The 13,022-nt window shown below is 52.6% G+C and overlaps 1 protein-coding gene across 5 annotated transcripts in view; it reads right to left on the bottom strand.

Moving 5' to 3' along the window:
* MYO18B (myosin XVIIIB) overlaps window positions 1-13,022 on the bottom strand; it is a 64,233-nt gene that overhangs the window by 16,747 nt on the left and 34,464 nt on the right. For all 5 annotated transcript variants that reach the window (XM_065033638.1, XM_065033636.1, XM_065033637.1 and 2 more), the window contains exons 33-39: window positions 12,515-12,619; window positions 9,503-9,649; window positions 5,859-5,972; window positions 5,387-5,503; window positions 4,600-4,683; window positions 3,428-3,565; window positions 2,514-2,699 (exon numbers count right to left, since the gene is read on the bottom strand). In XM_065033638.1, the coding sequence (XP_064889710.1) occupies window positions 2,514-2,699; window positions 3,428-3,565; window positions 4,600-4,683; window positions 5,387-5,503; window positions 5,859-5,972; window positions 9,503-9,649; window positions 12,515-12,619 (891 nt within the window). The remainder of the gene's footprint in view (window positions 1-2,513; window positions 2,700-3,427; window positions 3,566-4,599; window positions 4,684-5,386; window positions 5,504-5,858; window positions 5,973-9,502; window positions 9,650-12,514; window positions 12,620-13,022) is intronic.

Genomic DNA, 13,022 nt, shown 5'->3' with positions numbered 1-13,022 from the left:
CCCCCGCCTGGTCCCAGCCCCAGCTCCATCCTCCCTGCAGCGGCACGCAGGGATGCTCGTGTCAGGACAAGCACTCACGCGTGTGTGTACACGATGAGCGAAGGGACCGGGATTGTTTCTAAGCTCCCCAGGATTGACTCTAAGCTATAAATCCACCTCTCGCTTCTCACTAGGACTCAGTTTCTGCTGGGGCCCCAGGGTCTCGCCTGGGTGAGGAACGAGATGCTGCTGCGGGCTAGGATCCAGATTGTATCAGAAGAGGAGCTACAGCTCCACAGAGAAAATTCAGTACATGCAACAGGAGCAAAGAGAGATGCAACCAAGGCCAAGTGCTGCCCCGCCCGTTAGAAAACATGCCTCCCTCGCTGCGGTGGCACGGGGCTTGGAGGGTGTTCAAAACCCATTCTTCTTACAAAATTCATCAGGCAGAGCCATCTGCCTGGCAGCCAGCTCCCCAGCTCCCAGCCCTGCCTCTCGCTGGGTTTTCCCTGCTGCGAGTGAACGGCACGAACCTGCCTCCTCCCAACTGCCCAAAGCTGCAGCCGAAACAAGGGAGGGGTGAAAATACCTGTGCTCAGCCTGGCTGAAGGTGCAGGGATGGTGGGACAGGATCTTCAAGAACCTCCACCACTGATAAACATGAGCTGTGAGAATAAAATACCTTGTACATAGGCACCAGCTCTTAGGAGTTCAGGAAACAAGAGAGGATTTCTAACCCAACATGCACAATGAATTCATCCCTTTGATGCATTGCTTACACCCTGACAGTGTGTGGCAAGTCCACAACCTTGCAACTGTTTATTAAATACATTTAAAAAAAATATTGTTAGGTGCAGACCATGACTTAAGTAATGTTAAGTGAATAATTCATGCAGTATTTATAATTAATGGGGGATTTAACAGGAGCAGAGCCATAAGTGGCTTTCTATTAACTATTGATGCTCTCCACCAGCGGCTCGACAGCAGGGCTGGGCTCTGTGATCACAGCTCTCTCGTGATGTTTTAAGTGCTGTTAAGGGCACACAGGCCGGGGGAATGTCCCTGTTCCCGGTAACACCACGGCAGCTCCCAGGGGCTCGGAGAACCCCGGTTCCCACAGATCAATTGCCTGACCAGCTCAGACCAGCCCCGGGGTTCTGTGACAGTCCTTGGGGGAGTCACCCTGACCCCTGCAACAGGTGCTAGAGAACCCCAAATGTCTGGGTGCTCCTCAGTATTGGCTTGCGAGTTTGTATGTTTATGGGGTTTTGCATCTTATTCCAGGGAGGTGCCTCTAAAATCCCTTTCAAACTTCTTCACAAACTTCATTTGTGAGAACAGAGGCATGCTAAGGAGACTGAGTCTCTTGCTACATCCGTCATCCACATCCCCATATGAAACATTCAAAAAGCTTCTAAAAATACATGCACAAATACAAAAATACAGTTAAAAGAATCCAACTGTATCCTAATAGCGCAACTGTGTTCCAAAACACCACATTTCTAACAAAGCTGCAACAAACACACAGTTATCACAGCAGCTGAAGCCCCGTCTCGCTCGGCACCACAGGGGGCAGCAGCAGCTGGCCCCGGGGCACCCCGGCTGCACCCAGCAAAGCCTCTGCTTTTTAAATCTCAGGACTCTGGAGAGCATTGATGGCTGCACAACTCTGACCCAGCCAGGAGACCCATTTTGTGCCCAGGGAGGGTGACCTGGCAGTCTGAGCTGTGCCCAAGCACAGAGATCCAGGCTGGCAGAGCGAAGACAAAGCCTGTTCACAGCACAGGCAGGGGATTCGGAATAATTCACACTAAAGCCCCATTCCCTTCAGACAGGCTGGCAAACTCAGGGCGAAATAAACACTGAAATCTCCTTGATTGTTAAATAAAAGATTATTGATAAAATAACTGCTTCTAATGTGGCTCTGCTGCCAGCAGAAATGCAATATCTTTCAATTACTGCTTGGGAGCAAGGCTTTCCTTTTGTTTACTGGAAAAAAAAAACCCACAACATGAAAAGAGATGCTCATAGAGGATTTTAAAATGAAGTAAATCTATTTTTGCTGTACTCCTAATGCGGTTGGGGCTTTGTGCACTCAGAGCAGGTTTGCTGCTTGTCAGCACCATCAGACACGCGGCCATGCCACAGGGGGGTTGTTTGGTCATGAGTGTAATGAGGAGCTGGTGCTTGAGCTAAGCCCTGGCACCACAAGCTGGGTTTGGGCAGGTGGGGGCTGGCAGGAGGACGGGGCATATCCCTGGTGCCAGAGGAGCACACGGCACTGCTGCGGTTCTGCAGTAAAACCAGAAGCTGCAGGAATGACCCGTGCAACTGCTCAGCATTTTGCAGAGCTGACAGTGAACTGCAAACCAACCAGCTCCATCTCCAAACACAGCGCACACAAAGAACAATGCAGAACACCACTTTTCTGGGACTTTCAATCCAATCGGCAGGTTACAGGGAGGTGACCTGCTGCAGCAAACCCCTCCAAGGCCCCGGGGCTGTGCAAGCCTCGGGGGGCAGCACCCCCTTACCAGCTCCACACGCCGGCGGCTGGACTCCAGCTCCCTCTGCACCAGCTCATCCATCTCAGCCTTCATGTCCTCCATCCTCCTCTGGTAGTACCGGCTGCTCTCCTTCTCCCGTGCCTCCGACTCAGCTGCCTTCTCCAGCTCCTCACCCATCTTTATGATGCTGTCCCGCAAGCGCAGCACCAGCACCTGGGGAAGAGGTGAGGAGGATACAAGGTGAAGTGAGGGAGATGGAGATGAGGAATTCCAAAGCTCTCCATGAGCATCAGCTATGTGGAGAGCTCTCCCTCCCTGACCCATGCCGCAGAGCCGGTCACTATTATCAAGCATCACCCTGAAAACTTGCGAGTGGCCAGCTCTGCAGCCACTACGACAGGCAGTGTCACCCCCCAGGGCCCCCACGCAGCCAGCTGCTGCTTTGGGGGCACAAGAGCATTTTCCTTTGCCCCTGGGGTGGACATATTTGGGTGGCACGACTTGGGGAAGAAGTGACAGCAAAAATATATCCCAGGGCACCAGCAGACATGCTGATTAACGAGGACAGTGAAATACTGTGGTTGAGCCCAATATCCTGGTGATGCCAGAGCACAGGGATGCTCATGAGAGAGGTGCTGTGATGGATGTCAGCACGCACCACACTCTGTCCAGAGGAAGAGAAGGTATATTCCTGGACCCAGTGTTGGCTTGTAATAAACACCACACTAAAGCACGTTTACATAATGGTAGTGGCATGAACTATACAGGCTGCACACAAGCACAGGAAACCTGCCTGAAGTCCCCATCTGTCCCCCCCACCCCTTCCCAGGTGCTTCCTCCCCACAAAGCCAAGGCAGTGCCATCACTGCATCTGCTTTTTGCATGCAAACTGCACCTCCCCAGATCCCACATCCCCTCCACGAGCAGTGGCAACCTGGTACCTCAAAGCGCCTCATCTGCACAGCCTGGAAGTCCAGCTGGCTCTCCAGGTCGCGGATGCGGGCTTCCTGCCGGCTGACAATGGAGCGCTCAGCCGGGCTCTGCTCCAGCTGCGCTGCCTTCATCTGCGCTGCCTGCAGCTGGGGAGGATTGGTTGTGTTAGCACCTGACCATGCAAACACCTCCTGGTCCTGGCCCCAGGTCCCCCACCCATTCCTCTCCTTGGTGGGATGCGCACCAAGGACCTCTCACAGCTCCTGGGACACAGGGATATGTGCAGGACCTGGCTGGAGCTGCCAGGCACTATGGAAAAGCATCACCTTTGGGTTCCTGAGGGACTTCAACATAATAAATGCATGACGCTAACTTGTATTTTTGAATGAAAAACGCGCCAGCAAGATGACACATGCCTAGGTCTCTTTTGCTTTTCTCTTCTCAGAAAACTCTTTGAGGACAGCAGGCGTAAAAATCCACAGTTAACCCATGTTGAAAGCTGTTTGCACCAAGTTGTTTCTTCAGCTGTTACACCAAAATCTCCAGAGCAAATGCCCTTTTAGCAATCCCGGTACAAGTTTGGTTCAGATTTTGTGTTTGTCCTAGAAGTGCGGAAATTTGCCTTCTTTTATCTGGCCTATCTCTAAAGCACCACCCGCTCCTCCTGGGCGAGACCAGCTCCTGCTTCTGATTCCTGGGCAGCTTAGCTACGCTCCAGTAAAGCACTTCAGCTAATGAGATTACTTGTGTGTTACTCGGGGCGGGGGGGGGGTGCAGTCGCAGAGGGGAGGATGTGCAGCCCCCGCCCCAGGTCAGCCCCGTCCCAGCACCAGCAGCTTGGGCAGGGAGGTGGGAGAAGAGGGGTCCCCATCCCAAAGCCTGGCCAGGGACAGCTTTCCCAGCCCAAGGCCATTGCCGCAGAGCTCCCAGACCACCCTGGCCCCATCCTGCCCGCGGGTGAGGCCTGCAGGGATGCAGCCAGCGGCTTTGGCACCACGCTGCTCTTGGGAACACGAATGTCAGGAAAAGGAGAGGAACCTGAGTGTTTCATAAAGGTTTTGCACTCCTGGAATGGAGACTTGGTGTGATTTCAGCCAAGAACGACTGGCACTGGGATGTCAGAGGAGGGCGATGGCTCTTGCTCCTCAGCTCTGGGTGCAACGAGCTGGGCAGGAATTACCTTCTCCTGAAGGCTCTGCTTTTCTTTCTTCACATCCTCCAGCTGCGTCTGCAGGTCCCGGATCTGGGTGATATCTGTCGCCGACTGCAGAGAGAGAAATCCCAGGGTGGCACAGAGCTGAGGGCTTGGAGCGGAGGGAGCACGTCGTGAGGAGCGCGAGGCAGCACGTTGGCTGGTGCCTGCAACTCCCACCACTGAAACAGCCAGGACTGAAGGTGCTTAATTTTCCCAACTCAATGCAACTTTCCTAATCTTTGAAACAAGTGGTTGTAGATCAGGACAGAAACCATGTTGTCAAGGTCATTTCTGTCCTCAGGGTCCTTTCAGATACAGACTCCCAGCTCCATCACACCACGGCAAGGGGCACCAGGCTGGGAACTGTCAGTCCCACCAGCCCACCCCTGCTCCCCCAGGAGCCTCGGGGTCTCTCAGCTCCAGATATGATCCTTTGGGAGAGCCTGACTCAGGCTGAGTATTGCGCAGAAAGCCTCAGTGCTGTCTGTCAGTGCTTTTTGACTTCCACATGAGAAAACAGTGGAAGAAAGAATACAAAGGGATCCAGACAGAGATGCTACAGAATTTTACAGCTATTGAAGCTGAAGCCAAGACACCTCTTGATAGAAGACTCCAAACTGTCGGTGAGAGGAGCTGGAGCTGTGAGCCATTCCTTCCTATCATTGCCACATCTGCCTCCCAGGGTCCCCGAGCCACTGTGCACCCACGGGGACAGCCATGTGCCCTCCCAGGGAGGGACATGCCACCAAACTGCCACTGCTCTGGCTCCTACCTGGGCGATCAGAGCCTTGTGCTTTGCCATCAGCTCATTCAGGTCTTCCTGGTCCTCGTCAATGCGTTTCAGGAGGTCTGCTCGCTCGTGCTGCAGCTGGTACAGCTGCTCGTCCACCTGCAAAGGACCCACGGGGCTGCTGGCTCACACATCCCATGGGGACAAGCAGCATCCCTTGTGGACACATTGCCTCCAGCCCCATGCTCACAGTGGGAGAGGCAAAGGGAGCCCCAGCAGAGGGGGACTGCGGGATGCTGGTCCCTTTTACTATCCATTGCTGCACCCTTACCCATCCATTAAACAACCCATTGTTCCCCAAGAACCTGGGTGATTTAGTAAGTGTGATGGGTGATTTAGTAAATAAGCTGATTATTGCTGATTTGGTAACTATGCTGGTTACTGCTATCAGACACAAGGAGGCAGGACCGCGGTGCCACCCTCCCACCTCCCCAGCCCAGGTCTGTCCCCACACCAGGGTCTTGTTCCTGCTGAGGGTCTCCAGCTCTGTCTGCACGTTCTCCAGCTCCAGGGCCGCCGTCTGCTGGGACCTCTGGGCCTCTGCACACTTTGCTTTGCTCTCTTCCAGCTGGGAAAAATTGAGGGAGATCTTAATTAAAGGAGCACTCAGAGCCTGCAGAACCCATATGCTGCCCATGCCGTTCACCTTGCTGCACAGCCACATCTATTTACTCTTCGCTCCCAGAGCATTTTCCTCTGCGAACACATACAGAAACTCGACCTTTTAAAATCTGTGCTGCTTTTCAGCCTGCCTGCTGCTGGTTTACAGTGAAAAAGGCTTCCTTGGCAGTGCCTGGCACACCTCAATGCAGATCCCGGCACCACTGACCAGCCTGGTGAGCACTGAGGCGAGCACCTCGATCTGCGCATCCACCCTCTGTCTTGGCACTGCCGTGGTGAGGCAGAGCTGGGATCATTAATTTGCAAAATTATGTGAATTACATGTAATTCCTGATTAGAGCAATTCATGATTCTGAGTTTGCAAATGGGCTTTTCATGTGGCATAAATTGCATTTGCAAATACACATGCAGTATCACATTTATGACTTCTAATTTGCTCTCAGTTTTTAGAGCTCAGCCATTAAGACTACAATGATCTTCAATGGGCTGCAAACATCTGGAAGATGCAGCATAGTCCCAAAAACCTCACACTGCCAGGACAGAGTTTACGTAGGCTGTACTTGAACAACCAGTTCCTTCTTTGCTCACTTGGGCTTCCTTCTTTTCCTTAAGAAAAAGAATACTAACCCCCTCTGCATGCTGCTCATTTCCCATCCCTGTCCCCTTGCAGAGGATGCAGAGCGACCGGGGACAACAGGAGCCACTGCACACCATAGCCACAGTTTGAGCATTTTAGGCTATTTTCTCAGGGATTGCTAATATATATATCTTTTTTTTACTCTCTCCCTTAAAAGAAAAGGGGTGGTTACAAAGTACTGTAACCAGAGCAATCCTCGGCTCATTGCCCTCAACTATTTGGGGTGATGGAGACCTACTTGGAGAAGCCGAGCAGCTAATTTGTTTCCTCAGTGCCTCAGCTGCAGAGGAATGGAAGGTGTTTTTCTCTTAAAGCCAATGATTCTTTTTATACACCTGGTTTGGTGTGATCTCCAAACAGCTGCTGCCCAGCCCACCCATTGCCCTCCTCGCCCGTCAGACACTGCTCCCTGTGTCCCAGAGACTGGCCAGGCATGGAGGGGACCAGATGCTGCCCCTCCAGTGATGAAACCTCTTCCCCTCCAGAGGATGAAACTTCTTCCCCTGGCCAGAGCCAGGAGCTTTCTGATACACATGGAAATGTCAGAGGATTGTGATCATCAGCCTTCACTTTCCTTCCTAAATTGCACCCCTTTCTTGCTATTTTTTAAACTCCTTTGGTGAGAAAATCTCCTCCTCCTGGGACCATAATTTCCTTCTCTGAGCCCTTCTGCCACCCCTGCGCCAACCAAGGAATGAATGGGCAGAAATATTCCCAAACACAGTTGCCTCCAGCTTCAAGGACAGCCAGTGGCTGCTCCCCATGGGAACACAAAGCTCTGCCATGGAGACATTCAGCAGTTTGCATCCTGCAAAGCTGTTATTCAAAATGCTGTTTCTGTGCCCAACCTCAGCCCGTGTCGACGGATAGTCTGGTTGGTCTATTCACATATCTGGAGGAGCCACTCTCACAGCGACACGCGCCCTGTTCCCCTTCCACCAGCTGAGAAATAACCTTTGTGTTTGCATAAAGCTCGGGCAGCCGTTAATGAAATGTTATTAGACATGCTGATTGGATTCGCTGCTGGGTTTAGGGCCAAGGGCTCTTCTACCTGCCCAGCTCTGGGCTCCTCCAGAGCAACCCCTTCCAAAACCAGTCCTTGGGACTGGCCTTGCCCCGCCATGATCACACTAAAACTCCAGGTAGTTTAATCAGAGAGAAAAGCATCTCCAGGACCTTTCATTAAATACCAGCTTCCATTTCACTTTGTGTAATGGAATTTTCCCACTTGGGAAGAATAAATTGAAATCCCCCCAAAAATGCATAATGCATGAACTTCTGAACAACGTTAGTTTGCTGTGCCACACCATCTGTTAAATACCTGCATAAAATGGAATGCTTCAGCCTTATTAAGAAACAATGCTATATTTCTAGCCATATGGATTTTGATTAATGGAAATGTAGCATTTTAGCTTTTAGTTTTTATTCTCGAGGAGGTTTGTGGGCTGATGGTAGGATGTATTGGCTTTTGAGAAAGTCATCATGAATGCCATTAGAAATTGTTTAAATTTAAAGGACGGCATAATTGTGAGGCATTTTTAACGCATGCAGAGTCCCTCCATGGAAGGAGTCTCTCGGCATCGCCCACCACAGTGAGCTTGGATGTGGAGTGCAGGGACCTGCCAAACAGCCCCAAATCACCCAGCTAAGGGCACTGGGGCTGGGAAAGAGCCAGGCAAGGACTGTGCATCATCAGCCCCCAATGTGGGATTTTCAGGGAACACTGAGAGATTAATTAAGTACAGCATGAGCTCTATAATGGTTAAGAAAGAACTCATGAATGCCAAAAATGGACATTCCCACTGCCTGCTCTGGCCATTCCCTGTCCTGGCTGACCAGGTGGTGTCACAGACACGGACACAGGCACAGATACAGACACACCATTGGCCATGTCAGGCCAAGCTCACCTTCCCCTTCTGCCCCAGCACAGGTGGGAACAGCTGCTGCTCACAGATGTTATTTATGCAGAACTATTATCATAATTATACACGTATGTTGTTGGATTTGTTCATGCCTCCCGATTAGTTTGTTACCAGGGGAGATGTAGAGTACAGATTAATTAGGGAGCAGTTTTGGAGGACTGGCATCGTTAGCTCAGCCCGAGTGTCCAGCATCGTGCAATGAACATGCACAGCCAGCGTGGGCATGGACACCCCATGTCACCACAAGGCAGGGCACCCCATGGGACCCCAGCTTGCCCCAGGCTGGGGATGTCCCTGTCCTGGGTAGCACTAGCGCAGCACCCGCCTACAGTCGCTCACCAGTCGCTCAGTGCTGGCTGTGAACTGCACCTAAACCACAGACACATGCCGTGATCCCGCTCCTGCCTCACAGCATCCCTATGGTAACGCCTCCGTACCCGGTGCTGCTGGAGCACCTCACAGACAGACAGAAAACGCGCCCAACAGAAAGTAATTAACAGGGCTGCGGGGAAAGGAAAAAAATGCTTAAGCACTGTTGGCTTAATTACAGAATCATGCTCCTCACAAGGAGATCCTCGGCAGTGCAAGAGGCACTTCTCACCCTGGCTAGGGCAGCATGATGCTTGCACAGCACCGGCTCACCGTGACACTCACACAGCATTGGGTCACCACAATGCTCACACAGCATGGGGTCACCCTAACGCTCACACAGCGCAGGGTCACTGTGATGCTAACACAGCGCAGGGTCAACGCGATGCTCACACAGTGTGGGGTCACCACAATGCTCGCAGAACACAAGGTCACTGCTTGCCCAGTCCACCATTCAAACCAGGAGATCCATACCTCCCCTTTGGCCAGGGCGAAGGGTGACGATGCTGGGAGGGGCAGGGGGATACCCACACCCCCGCAGTCACCCACCTGCCTGCGCAGCCGCTCCAGCTCCGCGGCGCTGGCCGCAGGGTCCGCAGGGGCCGCCAGCAGCAGCTGCAGGTCGGCGAGCAGGGCTCGGGTCCGGCGCAGGTCCCGCCGCAGCCGCTTCTCCACATCGAAGTCACGGTGGCCAATCTAGAGTGGGGACAGGGGGTGTACTGAGCCCTGCCACCCCGCAAAACACCCTCGGACCTTTCCCTCCCACCCTGAGGCATTTGTTCCCCACACAACATGGGAACAGAGAAATATTTTGGTTATGCTGAAGTCATGATGCAAGCAGATATTAAATGTCTGTGTAGATATTGCAATCTTCCCTCTTTAACAAATAATTTAATAGTTAAAGAAAAGGAAAAAAATAAATTACATAAGCATCAAAACTAGAAGATTCCACCAAAACACTGTATTTTGTCCTCACCAGAAAGCTGTTCCTCTGAAAACATCAGCCCACCCTTACTCTCCATCAGCCAAATGCCTGCCCAGCAACAACACCCAGGGCCAAAGGGATGGGCTGGCCACAAGACAGGGGACACAGGCAGACACTGCAGGTCCCCAGAGCCACAGCACGCTGTCCTCCCAGCCACCAGGGACTGTCACCCCCTGGAAAGCCCCTTGGCCGAGGGGGAGGAGCAGACCCAGAAGACATGGGTCCAGCATCTGTGTTGAGAACCGGCACAGAAAATACAAAAGTCATTGCATGAAAGAAAAAAAAGCCAGAAAAAACCCTCTGCCCCTTTGGGGAAAAGAGTGATGAAGGCAGGAGAGAGTCAGCACAAAGGGGAAAGAGGAAAAAAAAGGAAAACACTGATGAGGAAAGCTTCGCTAGGAGTTATTTACACATCTCTAATGCAAAGCGTCTGGAGTTCCGCCAGCTGCGGAGGGACAAACCCAATGCTGCCGCAGTCACTGGGGAGGCAGGAACCTCTCGTGCAGGAACCCCCAGCAGCAATGGCGGAAAATAACACTGGAAGGTTCTGGAGCTCGGCCCTGGGCAGCGGGTGTCAGCACGGTGCCCTGAAGCCTTTCAAAGAAGGGAAGTAGGAAGCACCTTAAAAAACAACACCCTCTACTCCCCCTCTTGAAGCTGAGAGCAACCATGGTTACAAGGATAAAAGAATTAGAAAAACAACAAATAAACAGGGACATGGTTTCAGTGCTTGATTTCAGAGTAATTGAAGTTTTACAGCATTTTCCATTTAGTCTGTTTTCTGTGGCTCTTCTCATCTCAAACCCGTTCTCCTATTTTCTGCTCACTGGCTAAAATTAATTGTGCGGATTTGACCTTGTAACCTGGTTTAGAGCTGGCTGGCATTTGTTGGAACCAGAAATCGTTGGCATCTCCATTTCCTTAATTAGTTTTCTGTCTTGGCTTTTTTTTTTTCCCTTTTTAATAAACTGCTCTGAAGCACCCTGTCCACTGTAAATCAGGAAGCACTTACGACCACGCTGCAGCGCGGCAGATCCGCCGTTATCCCTGCCATCCCCACAGACCGCGGCTTGGACACCGTTCAGCATCACTTTCCCGTAGCTCAGGGTCTACCGCCGCAGATGATGGATTTTGCATCGGAACTGGAAGCAGCCGCCACCTCCCACCACTGCAGCCCAGTGCTTTTTAAGTCACAAAGCTGGAATTTCATTTAATAGCTGCTTTCAAGGCTCTGGCTTTATTTCACACTCATTACAGCGATATCCAGACACACTGTGCCACCTCCTGTCCCTGCGGCAGCGTCGGGGGCTGCAGGGCAGTGCCTGGGGACAGTCGCAGGGAGGAGAAGGTGCCTTTCCCCGAGAGCCCTGATCTCCTGCCGCCTCCTCATCCATCCAAGTTCTCCTCTGCTGAGCAAGCGGGATGCGCTGGACCGAGAGGTAGTTATAATAATACCTCGCTTTCTTACAGCAAGATTTATTCTGACAGTTCTCCAAACATTTTCTAAGTCAGGAGAACATTATGGATAAGCCTCGTCAGAACATTTTGTGTCTCCCTGAAATATGCCCAGCACTGCAAAGCTGCACAGCTCCCGGGTTCATCCCGTTTGATGAACACACACAATCACCAAGCCTGCTGAAATGCTGAGATCAAGCTGGCTGGTGCTAATGGCCAGAGGATGCGCTGCTTAATTAGCACAACTACAGCTAATCAGCTCCCCCTTTCCTGCACATGCAGGATCAGTTGCAATGGGATGGGGCTGTGCAAGGGCAGGTGGAGGCACCGAGCTGGTACTGTCCTCAGCCCTGGCAGCACCATGTACCCAGGGAAGGGCCAGGCAGGATGTCACTTGGTCACCTGGGCTCCTTCAGCAGGAGCTGGTGCGTGACACAGCCCTAGGCCCAGCTGTGCAGTGATGCTGAGCGATGCCCAAGCCAATACATGCTGTTCAATGAGGCTGCGTTCAGCCCTGAACCTTCCCATCGAACAGGGAGCAGCTGTCTGTGCTTTTCCAATTCTGTACACTTCAATCACTGCCACAGACACATTAGAGAGTGAAAAAGGATTTGTTCAACAAATGTGTCTGGGACAGAATTCCTCTGCAAAGAGCAGAATCTGATAAACTGCTTTTCTGGGCAGATGGAGCTGCTCCAGCTTTAGTCCTGGCTAGTCCAACACTCATGAAAAATCCAGCAAAAAACAGATGCCTCCCCCTGCTTAGATAATTCTGTAGAACAGCGAACAGTTCCCCTCCCTGGGTCCTTGGTGGGACTGACTGTCTCCCATTTGATGCCCACAGTCCCAAAACCCCCCCTGGCAGCGGGTGGCCACTGCAGCACACGCTGCTGTTCCGGTGGGTTGGGAAGAGGTGAGAGACGGGAGAATTGCAGTCGCCTGCACGTGCGTGAACAGCCAAGCTGTCACCCCGTCCGCATTCATGCTCCTTTTTTTACAGGCAGTGTTTTGAGCCAGGGTATGGCCAGTGAAGCAGCTCATCTGTCTGGGAGGCAGCAGCAAGAGAGCAGAGCATGCTTGTCCCTGCTGTGCTGTCCCCAGGGTGGGTATTGTCCCCTTACCTGCTCGCACAGGGTGGCGATGAGCCCCTCTAGGTCCTGCTTCTCGTGCAGCACCATCTGCTTCTCCTCGTACTCCTGTTCCAGCTGCATCTCCAGCTGCCGGAGCTGCATGCAGGAGACAACCCCAGTCACACTCAGAGCCCAGCCAAAGCCAGGGGACAGCCACCACCATGGTGGGGACCCGGCCACCCCCGAGAGAGGGAGCACAGCAAAGCTGCCATCACTGCAGCCTGCACTGCAGACCAGGGATGGGCCATGTCCCCCAGAGTCCCTGCTGTCCCCAAGGAAGGGCAACTGCTCCTGGCCAAGAGGAGCAAGGGGAAGCAGTCCAGGAGCCAGCAGCACTTTTGGGACACAATGGGCTATTTGAGCCATGGTCAGAGGTCCCCAAGGGCTGTCCCTGCAGCTCTGCAGCAGTAACACAGGCCCTCCAGCCGAGCTAGAAGAGGGGTCAGCTCTGATCCCTGCAAGTTTCCTCAAGCCATCCAATGACCATGAACCAAGCAGC

The sequence above is a fragment of the Columba livia genome, chromosome 17, assembly GCF_036013475.1.
Source record: "Columba livia isolate bColLiv1 breed racing homer chromosome 17, bColLiv1.pat.W.v2, whole genome shotgun sequence".
In the NCBI taxonomy this organism is placed as follows: domain Eukaryota; kingdom Metazoa; phylum Chordata; class Aves; order Columbiformes; family Columbidae; genus Columba; species Columba livia.
The sequence above is the reverse complement of the archived record's forward strand: the minus strand, read 5'-3'. Positions and strand labels throughout refer to the sequence as shown.